At 33.4% G+C, this 19,817-nt stretch overlaps 1 protein-coding gene across 1 annotated transcript; it reads right to left on the minus strand.

Annotated features, from left to right (window-relative positions):
- Positions 1-469: 469 nt before the first annotated feature.
- Positions 470-19,252, minus strand: LOC129222745 (uncharacterized). Its single transcript, XM_054857276.1, has 5 exons — positions 19,113-19,252; positions 14,291-14,511; positions 6,540-6,769; positions 4,315-4,481; positions 470-1,504 (listed from the first exon to the last, which is right to left on the minus strand). Exons 2-5 carry the CDS (start codon positions 14,492-14,494, stop codon positions 855-857), a joined length of 1,251 nt encoding a protein of 416 aa, XP_054713251.1. The 5' UTR covers positions 14,495-14,511; positions 19,113-19,252; the 3' UTR covers positions 470-854.
- Between the last annotated feature and the right edge of the window lie 565 nt (positions 19,253-19,817).

Genomic DNA, 19,817 nt, shown 5'->3' on the forward strand with positions numbered 1-19,817 from the left:
GATACGTCTGAGAAAGACATTAAAATACCTTCTAGAAATCTTCAATATTTAATTGCATTACATAGAAGTAGAGCCCAAGTTCTTCATTAGGTTCAAGCAGTGAATTTTTTTTTTTTTCTTTCTAATGGGGCTGTTTTAGCAAGTCTCTTTTTGCAGACCTAGTGCAATCCCCAAAATGGCATCCAAGGTTTCATGTGCCAACATTAAGGAATAGATGTAAATGGCAGAGAGAATTTTGATGCCGTGGGCTGGGTAAACTACAGTATCAGCAGAAATGAGTTTTTGAGATATTTGAAGAAATGTGCGCTGGATTCAATACTCAATAAAGATAGGGAAATGTCGGAATTAGACTTTTTTTTTATCCTTTTTTTAGCAGAAACCAAAAGAGCCAGCTTGTACAATAAAGCTAACGTACAATAGATGACAAAAATGCAAAAAAAATGAAAAATAAAATATTTGTAATTACTGCTGTTTACCTGCTTACGGCATTTTAATACCCAGTTTCCCACCAAAAGGAGGCACATGGGCACTTTTTAATGCAAAACTGCATCAGGGATTTAATTTTGCCTAGAACACTCAAAGCCAAACAAATACCCCGAAGGGATCTTTTACATGTCGCATGATCATGCGACATGGAAACAGACGATTTTCTGCGTCTCGAAAAACCACCGACCAAACACTTGGACCACGTGTTCAGAACCCGGGTCCGAAGGCATACGCAACTTGCCACCCACCACCCGGCCGACATGCGACGAAACGAGAACCTAACGTATTTTTGTAGCACGTTTCTGGCAACAACCGATACGTCCGCCGAAACGGAACCGCCCTCGAACGGACGACACCGAACACAAACTCTAGGACAAGACAGACTTTTGCGTACTAGACTGCAAACGCTCCAGCCGCTCGTCGACGTAGTTAGAATCCGACTTGGAGTGACCGTAACACTTGGCGGACCTCTCGGGCATCGACGAACGGGCTTCGTCGGGGCCGAAGGGGACCACGTCCGGGGGAGGCATCTTGTTGTTCCCCGGGAGCGACGGTTGCCCGTAGACGCTGGAAGGCCGATAACCGTTCCCGGGAAGCCCCTGCGGTGGCGGCGGTTGAGTCTTTTTGCTCTCACCTGGACGGTTGTGTTTGAGACGCAGAGAGGACACGGCGACGGGCGAGTCCGGGTGCACGAAGGAGAATTCCGAAGTCGCGGAGGTAGCTGAAGACTTTGTGCGTCTGGTGTCGGGAGGCTGGGATATCTCGGGAGAAGACAGGATATGCTGCGCGTAGAGGGACCTCTGGGTGAGGGCCGGAGACACCTGCAGGGAGCGGGGAGAGGGCTTGTACAGGTGCCCGTTCTCGGACCGTCGACCCAGAGACACCAAGGAACTGTGTGAGCCGGAAGAGCACTGGGGCGCCAGGCGGGGACCGAAGGTGTGGCGTGTCACGGGGTAATAATCACAGGATGAAGCAGCATCACAGTCGGTATCGCCGTTGGAATCACCTTCCGTCAAGACTGGAATCGAGATTCAACACTTTAATTTGGGTAAAAGCTTGTGTTTAAAGCATAGACTAATAATAAGAGTAGACCGAGCTTTCTCATTCTTGCTGATGAAGAAAATTGGTTCATAGATGTATCATGTGACTAGTGGAAGGGCTTGGCGAAGACTTTGGCAGCATGGTTGCTAGATGGCAGCATTATCTACAGTTTGGCACTCGACATGTATTTTAAGACAATGTGTTTTCATTAAAAAAAACTTCCAGGTGCAGAGATTGAACTGTTTTGCTTTTAGTTATGCATTATTTTGACATTAGTAATAGTTTTTGATCAGTTTTCGGTAACTTTTATTTCATTTGGAACTGCTACGTCAGCGTTGGCGTAAACGTTTTGCGTCAAGGTAAAAATGTACTAATCGGTATCTTAAATTGAAATTGTAGGTAAAAATCTCATCGTTTGCCGATTCTTTTTGGGCGCTTGTATCTTTAATTACTTAGAGAGTTATTGAAATTGAATAAAGAAAATGCACAGTACTATCTAAACGAAAAACTCACTATATTGACAAAATTTTTACAACTTAGAATAACAAATTGACAAATCGGACTCAATTAAAGATCATTCTTCCGTGTTCCATCAATTCAATTTATTTTATTTATTGTTGATCGTCTGCTACGATCAGCGCCCGCTGTTGCTAGGAAATCCACCAGTCACATGGTTTGGTTTATGAGCAGCAAAAGGGTTGCCATAGCTCGGTCTACTCTTATTATTAGTCTATGGTTTAAAGTGAGAATTTAAACACAGGTGAACATGACCAGTGATGTGCCGGATCGTTAATAATGCAGATCCAGATCATTCCTGTCCAGAACTGCGAGAGCAGACACAGATCTCAACTTTTTCACCCAATATAAGTGTAAAATTTGTGACTGAAGGTACTCCTGTAGGGGCAGTGGCGCACACAAGGGGGGGGGGGGGTCCAGGGGGTCCAGACCCCTCCCAAAGGTCATAGTCGAAGTCTCAGTTCCAATAAGTGGAAAAAAAAATCCTCATGATAAAAGATTTTTTAAAATATTGTGCACTTTTCCTATAACGAATTGCCTATAACAAGCAGAATGGTGATTATAAATTGAATGTACTAAAAAAACATGTTTTTAGTTTTGTAATTACAGATTACATCAAATGAGATTCGATGAACTTCTATTATCATATGGTGCTTCTGCAACAATGAATTTAATATCTTGAATCCATTTTTTAATCATGAGAAAAGTTAATGCGTATATTATTTCGCCTTTTGGTAATTTATTTAAGTATATTTCATTCAATAATGCTAATTATTTGTTCAAAAGGTTATTTTTTACTGTATTTTGTTCTCGATGATAAAGAGTCAATATGTTTGACGGCGTATTGGGGTTATGATATGAGAATGGAGGCTTTCGATCTTGAACCCTCCCCTTGCAAAATTCCTGTGTGCGCCACTGTGTAGGGGTAAAGCATTATCTATTTTAAAAAATTCATATACAAGGAAAAATCATCAAGAATATGATTTATTCATAAACGAAATTCTACAAAGAATAGGAGAGTGTCAGTAAGAATGGGAACAGAACTGCACATATGCCGAAATAAAATGCGAAAAATTATTTGTAGCTTGTCCACTAGATATAGCAGATTAGATTCAAGCAAGAGTCTAAAGCTGCAACATCTACTGGTCAAGCTAGAAGAAATTTTTCATTTTATTTCGGCATAAATGCAGCATTGACCGATTCCTACTGACGATATGTCACAGCTGGGAATATTTTTTCAAGCAGCAAATAGAGAATTTACTCTTTTTTTTTTCCTAAAGAATGCCTAGAAAAGCCAAAATGAGAAATAATACAATCCCCAAATCCATAAAAATAGACTGTTGAACTGCTGAGACGATAACTTATAATTTGAACTTAATGGTTTTATAGTTACTCATATTAGAATTTCAAATGAACAAAAAATTTCAAGTCTAATAGGTCCGTTTAAGATCCACCAAATGTGATACGGATACGAATACAGATATTTATTATCCCTCGGCAGATTTCCTGCACATCACTAGTCATAACTTGCGATGGTGGCTCAGATAAGATTTCCAGATATCAAAATTGAAACTTAAGGAGTCATTTTTAGCAAATCATATAAATATGTACATGTATGAGATTATAAAGAAATTCATTAAATAGAAATAATACACATTTAGGGGACACACCATAAAACTGTTTATAAAATGCAAAAGCTTGAAGAAACATTTCTTTCTATTTCTTCTATCGGCAATTGTGAATTGCAATCAAGATGGAAAAGAAATAGTTCAATAAGATTTTAAATTTTAAGCATCAAAATTAGGTTTTATCAAGCAAGCATAAAAAATTCAAATGTTTTTTACATAATTGAATTAGCTTAATTGAAATTATACAATAGCAATTTGTAAAGCATGAAGCTAATTAATAATAATGAAATCAATTAAAAATACACGAGTCAAAGCACTATTTAAGTTTTAATTTTTAAAAAAAAAAAGGATAAACTAATGTGAATTTTAAAATATACTGAAAATTATTTTACATGTAAAATTTGCTTTTTATGAGCTTTTCAGCATCAGGTTTTTTTGAAGTTTTTTAAACCAATGATTGACACTTTAATCGATTACTTCAGAAAGGGCATAAGTCCTACAGATATCCATTGGACGTGCGTCCTTTCTGAAATAATCGATTCTCTTGTCACATCCAAAAGCCAAACCTGACAACAGCAGAAAGTAAACTTGCCAAAAAAAAAAAAAGTGAACTCCAAAACAGCAACTAGTTTTATTAACTTACCAGACATTCTTCTAGAATATTCATTAATTGAAGGCATGAAATGTTTATCTACTAGAGATCGCATAAATGGTCCCGCATTGCTGCAGAGCTCTAAATTAGATCCCGAATGAACCAGAGAAGGTGGGCCAGGACTAGCTGATAATGAATGATGAGAATTGACACGATGCCTAAAACGAAAAGATCAATGAATAAATATTGTATAAATATTGTACATACTTGAATGTGCATTACCAAAGAAAAGAGGTTGTTACAGTTTGAGAGATCAATCTGACATGGAGAGTGATGACGTTGCTGTGGGTTTTGATACGGAGATCACCTACACGTGTATATATAAGTAGGGCAATCCTAACCAGGCAGCACTGTGAAGGCCATTTAGATCCTGATCACAGCATTACGATGCTATCAGATTAGGTTTGCACAAACTATTGTCTTCACCACTTTGCCGAAAGATAGTTCAGCTAGGAGCAAAGGATAGCTTTCAAGAAAGTGTTTCAAGAAAGATTTTTAAGAAATTATTATAAAAGGTAAAAGAAATATGAAGAATAGAATTCCAATAAAACAGAAGGAAAAGGGGCAAATAATTTTTTCAGCAGAAAAAAACACATTTTTTTATGCTACAATAATTTAATAATTAATATCATTAAGAACCCTAATATAGTCAAACTCGCTTATAAGGAGTATATAAATATTACTAACACAAAAAGCTTGACATTTGTGCGACCAAAACTCAAGGAGATATTGGAGTTCAAATTTTAAGGGACCATACAGAAGATGAGATTGGAACTTATCGCTCTTTCAGAAGAATGACAGGTTGTTAAAATAAAAAAAGCATTTGTATTTTTCATAGCTTTTCAAAAATAAATGCAAATGTTATGCCATGATACACAAAAACACACTACAAAACCTCAAACAATTTGAAAAACCACATTCTATGCCCACATATAATTTTAAACCCTTGTTGACAGCTATATTTTCCTGCAAGAGGTGTAATTTACGGAGAATGTAAAGTGGTGTAAGTCACAAAACGCTGTGTTTCATATCTCAGTGAATATTGGTTGTACAGTAGAGTCTCGAAAATTCGAGTCGTAAAAGTCCGAGGTTTCGCTTAATTTGAGGCGTTTGGTTAACAATTTTTTAGGGTATACTTTTTACAGACAAAAAATACTTTAATCTGAAAATCGAAATATTTTGCGATGTAGAACTTTCTTAACAACATACAATAAGGTAAGAACATGATATTGAAAGGTTTATGTCAATAACAGTCGCCAAGAAATATTCATTGATTGTTAGAGATGGATAAAGAGATGCCTTGGAGAAAGTAAGAAGTTGGCTGATTCAAAAAATAACTTGAAATCGAAACATTGTTTTGCCTCAAAGAACAGACAAACATCTTTTTCAGAATATCCGATTGCAATTAAAAAGGGAAGTGCAAAACTTGGGGCTGTACGATTCGTATATACGAAATTTTCTCATTCTATAACTAACGTTTCTATGTTATGTGAGATACCTACGCACGCTCACACATAGACACAAATGTCACGACAAAACTCATCAAATGTTATTTAAGAACAATCAACAGGCATTTTTTGGTTTCCTGCGAATTTACACATAAGCACTTAAGAAAGAAAAAACAATCGAGACTTGTTTAGGGTCAATTAAAACATAAATTTATCTTGAAATTTGAGTTATAATTTTTTCGAGGAGAAAATATTTCCTTTTCATAGCGGAAGAAGTAAACAGCGCATGTCCTTATGCAGTCCATAGAAGTTTTCGGATAATCCGAGTTTTCAGTAATCTGAGGTGGCGTGAGCCCCAATTACCTCGGATTTTCGAGACTCTACTGTATTATTATTGTCGAACTTTTCGTATTGGAATTATCTTTCATTGGGAGATAATTTCCCTAAATATAAGTTAGGGGACCTAAGGCCCGTATAAAAAGTTCAATGTTATATTTTTTGACTCATTTTTATTTTGCATCAAATTTTCAATGTCTTTACTCTGTATCTGATTTTGAACATTTTTGCAATTGGAAGTATGCATCTATGACTAACGGTTGCAAAAATAGAGGTCAAGCAGGTTAAACCTGAACACCCTGTACATATAAAAAGAGAGAACTATTTGTGAACCAAACACACCCGAAAAACAAATTCTTACGCTTTTGAATATAAAAAAAAATATGGCCGAATAAAAATGTAAAATACTTAACATTCATTTCAATTGCTTACCGCCCTATGAGTCCTCCATCCGACAGTTGTGGCATCAGTGTCTGAGATCTTCGCAGAGCTTCTCGGCGACCCTTACTGAGATTCACAGCATCCCTGAGTGCAAACATCCAGTTATCCAAACCTTTCGACGACCAAAGCAGCAACTGATCTTCCTGGCCGACTCGAACCGCTATCACTCCGTCTTGCTTTTTGTCGATCCACTGAAGGTCATCTACATCAGCAAGATTAACCTGTAAGACAGAAGGAACAGATATTTTAAAAATACCTAATTGAAAAAATAACTCATAACTAATTATGGTAAAATAACAGTAGTGGCCACTTCAAGTTTTAAAACGCACTAGCGCAGCGGTTCCCAACCTTTTTAGTTGTGCGGCCCACCAATTTCGTAGAAAACGCCATTGAGGCCCACTAAGTACTATATATTATTTGCGCAGCCATAATTTACCTTCTGAGGGGGGGGGGGGGCATCTGCTCATAACTGTCCTGAAGTGTAAATAATATACCGTATTAGGATTAAAAGTGAGTTAAAAAGAAGGAGTTCTGAAGAGTCCTTTTCCCCTCATGTTGCACCACTGATGTAAATATACTGTAAAGAACAATTTTTCAAAATATTTTTTAAGAAAGAAAATAACTTTTTAACATTCACTTAGTTGGCATAGCTGTAAGAAAACTCGAAAACAAGTCATCTAAGTTAAAGCTCCATCGAAGACGCTGCTTTTTCTCCACCAGAGAGTTGATATCTGGTTTGAACATGGATAGTTTTTAGTCTCAAATAACTCGTAACATTCAATGCATTTCTATATGATTTTTTTAGTTTTAAACTGCAATCAAAAGTCTCAATCAAATAGGTATGTTGTCGAAAAGCCCCTCAAGTGTCTCAATACACTGGTTAGTCATGCCATAGTTCAACAAAGGAAGACCATTTCTAACTTGAAGTTTGAAGCTAATACTAGTTTCTTTGGGCAATTTTCTTTGAAGGAGTCTCTGATTCATTAGATTTCATCTTCTATTGTAGGGGAAAGTTCCTAAGAAATATGAAAAATCTTAATCTTCAAGTTCCTTATTGGCTATTAGTTATTGGCTTTTGAGTGACGATACATTTAAAAAGTGAAATTTTCGCAAAGGACGGAAATTGAGACCCCAAGATTTATTTTGGTTCTGATTCTCGACCAGTGTCCACGGCCCAGTCACACACTGTTCGCGGCCCACTTGTGGGCCGCGGCCCATTGGTTGGGAACCGCTGCACTAGCGCATTGGTAGTGGCCAGTGAAGTACATTTTTAAACTGTAGGTCTACAATATTAATTACACCTCTTGAAATTGAAAGAGCATTTTATAGCCCAATGCTTTCTAAATCTTCTCAAGTTCTAAAAATGCCAGAATTTCAATTTGTTCAATTTTTTCTCAAACCTCAAATTTGATCAAGCAGTGGTCACTTCAAAATCTGAAAATTTCAGTAGCTGCCATTTGACATTTTTATCAACTGATATGTATCAGAGAGCACTGCTTGGTAGTGTTGTGAATTTCCTTTCATAACTCTACCAACTGTTACATAAGGAAGTTTTTATGTTATAGAGTTATTGACTTTTTTTAAGTAAAATATTTTCTAAATGAACATTTCGGAGAAAAATATTATCAAATACCCATTAATTAAAACTTATTAATATTTATAATTATGCATTATAAATATTGCAGAATGTTCAAATTGATTAGATTACATCCCCTTAGCTTTATCATACTTTTGAACAGTTTAGGATACTTTTGGACGGTAAAAACCACCTATCCTGTCCCAAACCAATTTCGAGCAGTCCCCTTAACAAGTTACCGGGATCTGTCCAAGATTTTTCACAGCGTCCGTTTTTTGTGAAAAATCAAATAATTTTGTATAAAAAAAATTGTTAAAACGAAATTTTAGAATTTAGAGATGGCACAAACTGCATCATTTAAACTTAGAGTTGAGTATTTTCCTCTTCTATGTCGAGAATATCATTCTGGAGCGTTTTTCTAGTATTTTAGTATTTGGCGGGGGGGGGGGGGGGGGGCGTAGAATGGTAGATAAATATCAATATTTATCTACCATTCTACATTATGTTAAATTATACTACAAATATTTCTGTACAGTATTTAAAATAATTGTAACAAAAAATAAAATAAAATAAAATTCAGACAAGGGTTCAGCATTTAACTTTTTGACCCAAGACACTCTTAAAAAGCATAGAATTTTGTTTAAAGCTTATAAATTCCGTGATTTTAACAAAAATAAGAAATTTTATTTGTTTACCTCTTAACAAAGCGTACTAAACATCAAAAATTTGAAAAATCGGATTCCCATAGCGGATGCAAAGAGATCAATTCTCAAAGTGAAGGCATCAAAAGTATAAAAACGGCTTGTAACAAGAAATATTTTTGATAAAATTATTTTAAAATTGCATTTTAGATCTTATGATAAACATATCATTAATATCTGTGGACACAGTTGAAGCAAAAAAATAAAATAAAATAAAAATAAACCACCGATTCAGCATTTTAATTTTTGACTCATAAAAGAAAATGGAATTTTGCTTTAAAAACTTGAAATGAGAATTCTAACGAAAATAAAGACTTTTCATTTATTTGCATCCTAATAAAGCAAAGTTAGCTTGAAAAAAGAACAAAATATGATTCCATATCCGATATAAAAAAATTGCATTTTTCAAAATGTAGACATCTAAAGGAAAAAAAAGGTAATTAAAAGAGTTTATTCAAAGTTAATCATCCTTGTTAGCATCGAAAAATCAAACCCATATAATTTTCTCCCAAAATAACAGTTAAACATCGCACCTCACGTAAAAACGCAAATATTGTCAAGCTGGTAAAATGATGAGAATATTTTCTAATCAAGTCATCATAAAGGTTCAACGCCAGATGCTAAGTGGTGTTAATTTTGAAGTTGGTAACCTTATCTGAAATTATCATATTTTTTCCCCACCTTTACTATCCCTTTGCAGTTCGAAGTTCATTTCGCTGATATATATTATTATTATTGCTTATTAAATCATGAGCAGGGGGGGGGGTGAGAAAAAGTGCTTACTAATGCCTTTTCAGAAAAGTTTACGACAACGCCGCTGCTAATTAGCTACAAACAAAGAAACTTATTTAAAACCAAATTTATTTTCAGCTGTTAATTTCTTTCCAAGAAACAAACAACAAACATTATATTTATTTGGCAGTAGCAATTATTTATCCCTTGCAGGAGCATTGCAAGAGTGCCGATTTTTTTTTTTTTTTTTGCAAAATTAGCAGATTTTGTATAAGCTGATCCCTCTAATTTGACTTCAAAATAGGTTCCAAAAATTATCGGTTTTTTAAACATGGAAATATGCGTTATTTTGCTTTCAGATTTGTTCTTTCAACAAACAATTTGTGAAAGATCCGGTCATGTTTATCAGAATTTTGTGAAGGGTCCGTTTTGGTTGATCTGGATTTTGTGAAAGGTCCGTTTTGGTTGATCGGATTTTTGTGAAGGATCCGTTAACGGACCCAAATATCCTCTGGCCAGACCTCTGAGTTACAAAACAACAACAGAAAATAAAAAAATTCTGGTTTTGAAAGTAATGTCGGCCCCATTTAAAAGAATATTGTTGGTCTAAGAAATATTATTCGATTAAGCAGGGATATTTTCTTTAGCTTTTCTAATTGACAGCATTAGTCTGAAAACGCAATAAATCAATAGTTATATGAAGGAAATAATTAATGTTATTGGTAAAAAATTTTGAAATAAGTTCAGTACACAACAATATACAATAGTATATTCATTAAATATACATCTTATAAATACATATGAAAATTGTAAAAAAGTAACCTACAATTTGAGTTAGAAAATCTTTGTATATTTGGTACCTTTTTTCATTATGTTTTTTTTTTTTTTGAAAAGGTCTATAATAGTGGATTGATTGCTGATGGTCTTTTGAAAACTTTTCTAACCTCTTTTTTCCCTCTTAGTCTTTTGTGTTTTATATTTAATATTTATCAATTTGTTATCATCTGCAGTGTTTATAATTCTTTGTTATTTAATTTTATTATCCTCGGCACCATTTATTGCTTTTTTTTTTTTTTTTTTTGGCCATAGTAGTGGAAATGCTTTGATGCAGTGTGAGTGTTGTTTTTCTCGCCCTTCGTTGGCGGAAAATATTATTTTATATTTTAATGTCAGAAACTGTTCTTATTTAATTTGTGTTTATTTTATTCAAAAATATTCTCAGTAAAAATATTTGTGAAAGCCAGGGTTTGAAAATATCATGATATTTTTGAAAATATCAAAAATATCGATATTTTGATATATATAGCATATTTTGATATCTATCCGATATTTACGGTCAGCACAAACTAAAATCTTCAAAATAGTAAATGAATCTTCAAATCATTCTTTATTTTCTTAAATTGTTATTGTAGACTTAAAATTAACATTTCTTTCATTATTTATGTCTAATATTTCATTTAAATTTTTTATCAATTTTAATGGAGTTCATTTAGTATTATCTGTTGTACTCATTTTTCTTCTGTTAGCCGCATTTACACAGTTATATGATTCAGAAATAAAAAATATGCTTTAGTTGGTGCACAGTCATAAGACATTTTCTTTTTTTTTTCTGACCATCATTTAATATTTAATGAGGCACTTATAATACGAATTAAAATAGTTACATAACTAATCATTTTATGTATATGTTACCGTTAAAGTATATAATGCAGTTATTTTATAGAATACCTAGTTATTCCATGAAATAACTGACTGTGTCTGTTAAAGTGTGTAATATATTATTAATTTGACACTTTAACTAGTCATTCTATGAAATAACTAGGTATTCTATAAATTAACTAATAAGCGACAGTTAAAGTGTAAAATAAACAATTTATCTAAAATGAAATAACTAGGTATTCTATAAATAAACTAATGACAGACAACTAAAATGAAAAAGAAGCGATTTATCTAATTTATGCAGCGTATAAATGCTATTTATGGAAACGTACCATAAAATCATTTGTTACAACAAGGATTACCAAATGACACTTGGAATTACAAAGAACATTATTTCTAAACCAACACGCTAAACAAGTTCTCTCCCTATGACCTGGAATAGTTCATAAATACAGTAGGGGTGGAAGGTAAATGTATTTGTCAGGCAAGATATACGATATAGATTATTTTACACCTTAACGAGCTGCAGATTGTTATTCGATGAAATAACTAGTTAAACCATGAAATACAAGAAAGTTTTACACTTTAATGGACATGATCAGTTATTCCATGAAATAACTAGGGTCAGGTGGGGTGAAACAGGGCGGATTTTGTCTATTTTTTAAAATGATGCCATTTGCAAACCCATATTTTTTTTTTTTTTTTTTGTACTTTTTTTAAAATTTCTTCTTTACATCTGATTCTTCCCATTTAATTTAAGCTGCTTCTCATTGAAATTTGTTGTCATTGACAATCTAAAAATCGCAATTAAAGTACCTGACCCATTTCACCCCATGGTGGGGTGAAATGGGTTTTAATGGGATGAAATGGGTCATAGCAATAGAAACATACAATAACTAAAAAATTATTACCAAAACACATACAATAGCTGAAAGAAATTGTTTCCAATGAACCATTTATTTAACTTATTCTAAACCAAAATGTTTTGAACTAAAACTCAAAAATATAATGTCCACAACAATCGAATTCTGCTCGTTCAATATCTTCAGAATTTGACATCTAGAAACAATGTCTGTATCTTCCTACTCAGGAAAGATGTAGTATTTACCTGAGTTGGCTTTTCATAGAAAATTTACGGTGTTGTAATCCTGGTCATTGATTTCTGTCAAGTGATCAACAAATTCTTTTGATGATTTCTTGCCCTTGTATTAGACAAGAGCCCACTTCCCAGGTGTTTGTTCTTGCAGAAGTAACTCAGACATTTCTTCATCCAAGAGTTGGGTTTCATTCGGTTTCTGCTTCTTAGAAGATGTCCTGGCTCTTGCTTTCGTGAGCGATTCTGGCTTCCTCTTACATAAGTGGTATGCCGACCTTTTTTCAAAATCCCTGGCCCACCCTATGCCAAGAGTGCCACAAATGCATTTTTCAGAATTGGTCTTTATGAAATCCTTAGCAACAATGATTGTATCTTTCTATCAAATGGAAACCACACTTTGTAGAGATTTTAAGAAGTTTGTCAGGCTTCCTAAAAATTCACATGAGACTTGAGAAACAAAATGTCTGTGTAGTGCTCCCGGCAATTTACACATAAACTTTTTAGAAATTAGAATTGTAGCCAAAAAGCCCCTCATAACTTGTGTAAAGTTTGAGAGAAATTCAGCCAGACCGAAAATTTTTATTAATAAAAATACACAGCATGACCCATTTCACCCCATGACCCATTTCACCCCACCTGGCTCTAGGTATTCTATAAAATAACTGATTTCATACTTTAATGGTAACATATATAAAATAAAAAAGGAATAATATATTACTTTGTTACATCAATAATGTTTAAATACATCATAAAAAATATAGTTCATAACTTTTTGGTTATTTTCAATAATAAAAGAACAATATTACAATGATTAATATATTTTTTGTATTGAAAATAATACGGAGTCATAAAGTAGAATACCTTTATGACGCCGACCTATATAACGCAATTCTCTATAAACTACACAACTTTTCAACATTAAACAATACGTTTTTAAGTTTGAAAAATCTGTTTTGCCTTGTAAACATAAAAAATGATGGGTAAATTTAATTTTGAAACTGTTTTTCATCTTTCCATCTTAATTTAAAGCTTTTAAATGAAAATTAGTTTCACAGTAAAAAGAAAATACCAGATGACTCTTGGAAATGCAACTGTTATGCAAATCAAGAAGCTAGCAGAAGTGCAGGATGATTCACTTACTTTTGAATGTGAAACATATTTATATGTGATTGACTAATTGTGTATAATTAGTGCTTTAGTACTCATAGCAGATAGAACTAATTCTGAAGTGCTAATATATAGATAGATTCTGAATATTAGTTTCAAAATTTGAAATGACCTATATTATGCCGAAACCTGTATAACACAAAAGCTCTGGTCCCAAAGTGTGCGTTATAACGGTCTCCTACTGTATCGAAAATATCAAAATACATATCATGATATTTTCAAAATGAATATCGGACATATATCGTGATATATATCATGATATATATTGGCGAACCCTGGTGAAAGCTGACAAATACTATTCGATTAACCGAGGAAATTATTCGAGTAAGAGGGGATCTTGAATATTGCGTGTATCGAAAAATATTCTGTTCTGGAAGGTTTATTCGTACAAGCGGGGTATTCGTTTATCCGTTACCCGATTACGCCGACAATAGCTATAAATTTATACGTAAAAATCGGCCAGCTGAAGATGAGCCAAGAAAAATAAATAAATAAGGTCCCTTACACCAAAAAACCTCAATAGAACGGACCATGAAAAATAAACTGAACAGACTGCAGTTTTAAAAAAACTTTAATATGAAAGGTCACAAAACAGAATTTTATCAACTTAAGCATTCTTTCAATTTATTTTTTGAAAAGTAAGAGCTAATTTTCAAATGCAATACTGCAACTTTCAGTAGGAACAAATTTTTTTCATAGTTTCCTAGTCAAAAGGAACATAGCAAACATTTTGATCAGTTCCTTGGATTTCACTTTAGCAGAGATAAGATATATATATTGTGTAAATGAAATTAAATGATGCAACAAATACCTTATACAGGAAGCCTCCCATTTCAGATATACCGATCTTGGAAGCTTTCTTGAAGCAAGCCAGGTAATCACTAGTTAGAATGAAAAACCTTTCTTTCCATCGACTGAAAAACTTGTCTCTCTGTTGCCATAATGTACCTTTCTTTAGTGTTACAGATTCGGGACGAGATTCTTTCTGATTAGTATCTTGCTCTGAAGTCATCATGATGGATTATGCAAGATCTAAAAAATACAAAAACAATAAAAAACAATTCCGCAAAAAGATAGACAAAAAGCAAATATATGAGTTGCCAGAAAGGTTCGCTACTTTTGGGGACTTTTTCAACAATAAGAAAAAAGTAAACTAATATCCCCCTGTAGTTTGGCATCGATTAGTTATTGACTACACAACATGGTTGACGGGGTCCAACAGTGTGTTTCCTAGTTTACTCCAAGATCAAAGATGCATCAGTTAAGTCAGAGATGTCCACGGGGGGGGGGGGGGGATAATTGGCACAAGTTGGTGCCATCTAATTTTTTTGGGGGGGGGGGAGGGGAGACTTTTATTTCTTTTTAATTATATAAAAAAGAGAGCTACAAAATTAAAAAGCGAAAGAGGGTAGAAAAAAAAAGGTAGAGGAGGGAGGATTTGGGCCATTGAATTTGGAAGGAGGATGGGCACCCCGAGTTAAGTTGAACTCAATGGAGACAAATCAGAAACATTCTATAGCATTAACTGTTGGCTAATCCTATGTGAAAACATTCTATGGACACTCACTGCCTTAACTTATCAAACATCATGAAATCAACCGCCGGGGTTAACTGCTAACTCTATTAAAATATAACCCTAGTCTATCTTTTCCATTAACACAGTATATAATGGCAAAGGGGGTGGGGGGGGTCAGATAGCTAGACGAACAGGCTGGCTAAACACACATTCTCCCCATCTTAAAACTCTACTCTGTTACTTAAGTTAAGCTTTTACCTTTAAAAAAAAGACATATGAAAATAAAAATACAGGTAGTTTCAAATAAAGACAATAGCTTCATTAATGGAGGTCTAATAGAATCAGGGCAGATTAACAAAAAGTATTTTGGGCATAGTACAGAGTAGAAAATGTTCAAGTAAAAAGCATATTTCTCTAAAAAAATAAACTATAGTTGGGATTACAGAAATCTTGACTAGTAACATAGAGGCATTTTTCAGTTATGGTTTTTGACGACCATTTTCCTTTCTAAACTGGCAAAAACAAAAATATTGTATATGTCACACTTGTCTCTCCTGTTTTAGTTTTATATTTTAATGGAACGTTAATTCTGTATCAATGAAATGATATATTATCAGGCTGATTATTATTTTAATAAAATGCTTACCTTTTTTTTATTTAGGCAACAGATTATTTTAATAGAACCCTTCATGTCAGTTATGACTTTTTTTGTTTTATTTGGCAAATAATTTTATTTTTAATGGCTTAATTAAATTATTTGACTGATTATTTTTTATTTTACTAGAACTTTTCATCTTGTGTACAATGGCTTTTTTTTTTAAGTTCATTAAAAAACAGTATAGCTATAAACAAGCAGTTTCTATATAACTTTAACCAAACATGGCGGTAATAAGTAAAATGAAAAATAATTGCCAAGACTAAAACTGGGTCAATTGCAGTATAATGGAAAAGTATCGATAAAGATGCAGACTATTTGATTTTTCTCCTTACAAACTGTTTATACAAGACAAGTTAGTTCAGAGAAAAGCATGCACATTAAAGACTTTTAAAATGGCAATTAATTAATCAGCAGTTTGATAAATCTACCAATATTAATAAAGATTCATGGGTGGATCCAGGGAGGGGGCCATGGGGTCTAACAAGAATATAAAAACAAAGCCGGGGAGCCATAAAACCACACTGAAGAAGTTTCAAGTATAGTTTTTTGAACCCTCTTTCGTAGCTTAAATTGAAAAAAAAAAAACTTCATTGTAATTCGTATGAAGTCTGGAGAATGTAAACAATGCCAGGAGGGCACGGCCACCCCACGAAAATTTCAAAAATATCATGTGAATGAACCAAATATTTTGGTTCGTTTAGCATAATGGGCTCGTCTTGTTAGATGTGTTTACTTCTCCCATGGGGGAAAGAAAAGGGATAAGTGTTAGTAAGAGTCCGATAAAAAGTTATACATTTAATGATTGCACGTTAAGTTAGATTTAAGTTTTAACCTGGTTTTATGCAACGCTACGTAATTATTCTTCATTCCTTTTTTAATATGAGACCCTCCAAACCACTCCTCTTACTTTTGTTAATATTACCAAAGATCGTTTACAAACCACATTTTAAAAAATAACTTGTAAAAGTTTTCAGGGGAGTGTCCTCCACCTCTCATTTTTTGAAACATTGTTCAAGATCGACATAAAATTGTGTTTTAAGCACTTGAGTTTCTAAATGTTTCCAGGGGAGAACTCTTCCCTTCCTAACATCATTGAATATCTTCAAAAATTACGTTTCTGGAGCTACAATTTCGAAAAATTGCTGGTCCTCTAAAAGTTACTCATGAATAACGGATTGCCTACATTTGCAATTTAAAAAATTCAATTTTGAAAAATTTTGGGAGTGAACCTCAGAATCTCTTCAACCCATAACCAAACCAAAGATAGCCTAGAATGTGTTTAAGTCTATAAATTAGTAAAATTTCCTGGGATGGTCCTTTTATTCTCTCCTCCTCAACATCATCAAAAATTGTCTAAAGCAGCCTTTTTAGAGCTACAATTTCAAAGAGAGTACTCCAAACCTGTTCTTCCCTGCCATTCCCAAAGATAAGTAGAATGCATCTTTAAGACTGCAAATTAGAAAAAATTTCTTAGTGTGGGCCCTCGAATTTCTCCTCCACGTATCATTATGAAAAGATCGTATTAAACTGCGTTTTTGGCTCTACAATGGCAAAAAAAAAAAAAAAATCTGCCGAAGAAACCCCGAACCTCTTTTATTTAACCCCTCTTTCTCCTAACATTATTGGAGATAATGTTTGCATTTTAAAGATTTCAATTTCAAAAATCGGCGGGGGGGGGGGGGGGGTGCACTTGAGCCCTTAATGTTACAAAAGACAGTTAAAATGTATTTCTAAGATTACAAATTAAAAAAAATTTCCTTAGATGGGGCCTCAAATCTCTTCTTTGGCTAACATCATCAAAGATCGTCTGAAACTGCATTCTCAGAGCTACTATTTTGAAAAATAGAAGGGAGCGTCACTGGACCTCCTCTCCCCTAATATTAAAAAAGATTGTCTAAAATATGTTTTTAAGACATCTAATTCAAAAATTTTCCAGGGGAGAAACCCCCTTTACTTCGGAGTTAAAATAACAATTACGGTTGGTTCATATCGGCTCCCTCTTAAATCAGAAGTCCTATACAGTCGCCTCAGAACACAGTAGTGATTACAGAAATACCACTTTGAGGCCACGATATATGCACACGTTTGTTAAGAAAAGAGGAATATTATTGGAAACAGCTTTTTTGTTAAACTTGCATCGCCTAGTGAAAATTCCTTAAAAATGCTCTAGTTAAAGGTGGGCTAAATTGACATTTGTAAAAATTCAAAAATTTTCCAAAGCATTGTAAATTTTTCAAATGGTCCCCTTCGAGAATTCCGTCTGGATCCGGCCCTGTAAAGATTTGATAGAATTGTTAAGCAATAAGCTGCAACTTCAATATTTTTCAACCTCTTAATGACATCCAAGATGGATTAGGCTATCAAGAATCAGGTCTAAAAGTTAAAGGGTACTATGGATTTGAAAAGTTTTTATCAAAGTAATGGCAGAAAAAAGTTAAAACTCTTGAGTGTGCATAATACGAGTGCCATAACTTTTCTAGCTTTAACGTTTTTTCCCTTTCAACAGTACTTGCACCATTAGTCGATGTCTGTCGCTAAATTTTTGGCACAAAAAGCAAAGCTCTAAATTAATTTTGGAGGCTTATTGATCACAAAAAGTGAATAAATAAACACATTACACACACCATTTATTTAAAACTGTAACCTAGTAGCTAGTTTCAAAGATACTAAAGCTCCGTCCAGTTTAACTAAAAAAATAAGATAATATTCATCAAAGTGGTAACAGATAAGCTGCAAAACATTTAGGTCAGATATGGATCTAGAGCCTACCAGTAAAATGTTTACATTTATAAGTTTAATAGCTACAAAATATTATCTGTATTACTCTAAGATTTGAAAGAATTCTATTCAACTTTAGAATTAATGTGAAGATGTCATTAAATTCAAGCAAGAAAAGGAATTAAATTGCAGATAAAATTTACACGATACATCCAAATATATACGATAATACACAACAAAATACAAAAGATACGATCAGCGAAAAGCTCAATGCTTTCAAAATAATAAATATTATTTTATTGTACTTTATGATAAATCTGAAATCTTAGCTGAAATATTAGAAACACATCACAAATAGGGTAAGAAAAGATTTTTCAGTCTTTTACACCTCGATTATCATAAAAATAACAAAGTAATATGAAATCTAATACGTGTGCAATCGAACGCAGTACTTTAAAAGTAAATTGACAGCTCTGCACAGAAGTTTAAACTAATTAAATACCCATTCATAACAGCAGAAAAAAAAATCGATCAATTTCCAAGCGTTGGGTGTAAGCAAATGCAAGGGAAAAAAATAGAAATTAAAATTAAAATTGCTCTAAACCACGAAGTAATACAAGCGCAGCCGTCAATTTGGGACAGAAACTAGTAAAATAATATTGTGTAGACAACAGCTTTCCTCTCCCGCGGAGAATCCTAGTTCAATTAAATTCTATAAATAAAAAATCATAATGAACTTACGAGTAATATGTTATCACAGTATTTGTTGAAATTCATGCTCCGATCTGGGTTTACATTGAATCTGGAGGTCTAGCAAATGATAAAAAGCTCAGCTTTAATAATTAAAGATAATACGAAGTACGAAGAAATACGGAAATACACCGGACGACCTCCAAATCGCTAATGTTGCCAAAAGATTATTGCCGTTCATGATGCGAGATGTAAGCAATCAATAAAATATTTTTTGAAGGAACAAAAAACGCTCCCTTTAGCTATTATTAATTTAGTTGAAGAAAACACTTTAATTAAATGTTTTTTCTAGCATTTCTTTGCGGTATTTCATTCAAAAAGTTCATATCACTAGAGAATAGGTTCGAAACAATGCTTTGATGATGTAAAATATATTAGTTTCGGTTTCTTCCTTAAATTCATTTTGGTATTCAGGCAATATATTATTAAATAAAGCCTAATTCATTAGGCCACAGAAAAATGATAGTGTTTTAAGCACTAACGGACGTTTAAAGTAACGAAATTTAGAAGTGCAACAGTAAAAAGAGTAATTTTGGATATTAATGTGCTTTTTTGAAAAAAAAATTTGAGGGTTTATACATTTTAGAAAACAAAATATTTTCTATAAATCAAGAGCAACATGAGTTATTTATATTTTCCTTGTTATATGTAAAATTCTCAAAAATCAAGATTTTTCATATATTTTTTTATTTTTCT

The sequence above is a fragment of the Uloborus diversus genome, chromosome 5 (assembly GCF_026930045.1).
Source record: "Uloborus diversus isolate 005 chromosome 5, Udiv.v.3.1, whole genome shotgun sequence".
NCBI classification, from domain to species: Eukaryota; Metazoa; Arthropoda; class Arachnida; order Araneae; family Uloboridae; genus Uloborus; species Uloborus diversus.

What these genes read in the sequence shown, in the direction of transcription:
- LOC129222745 (XM_054857276.1), bottom strand. Translation starts at nt 14,494, where the DNA reads ATGATGACTTCAGAGCAAGATACTAATCAGAAAGAATCTCGTCCCGAA. An exon ending in TGGGAGGCTTCCTGTATAAG is followed by an intron (nt 6,770 to 14,290) that starts GTATTTGTTGCA and finishes TCTGTCTTACAG; the next exon opens with GTTAATCTTGCTGATGTAGA. An exon ending in GATGGAGGACTCATAGGGCG is followed by an intron (nt 4,482 to 6,539) that starts GTAAGCAATTGA and finishes TTTTCGTTTTAG; the next exon opens with GCATCGTGTCAATTCTCATC.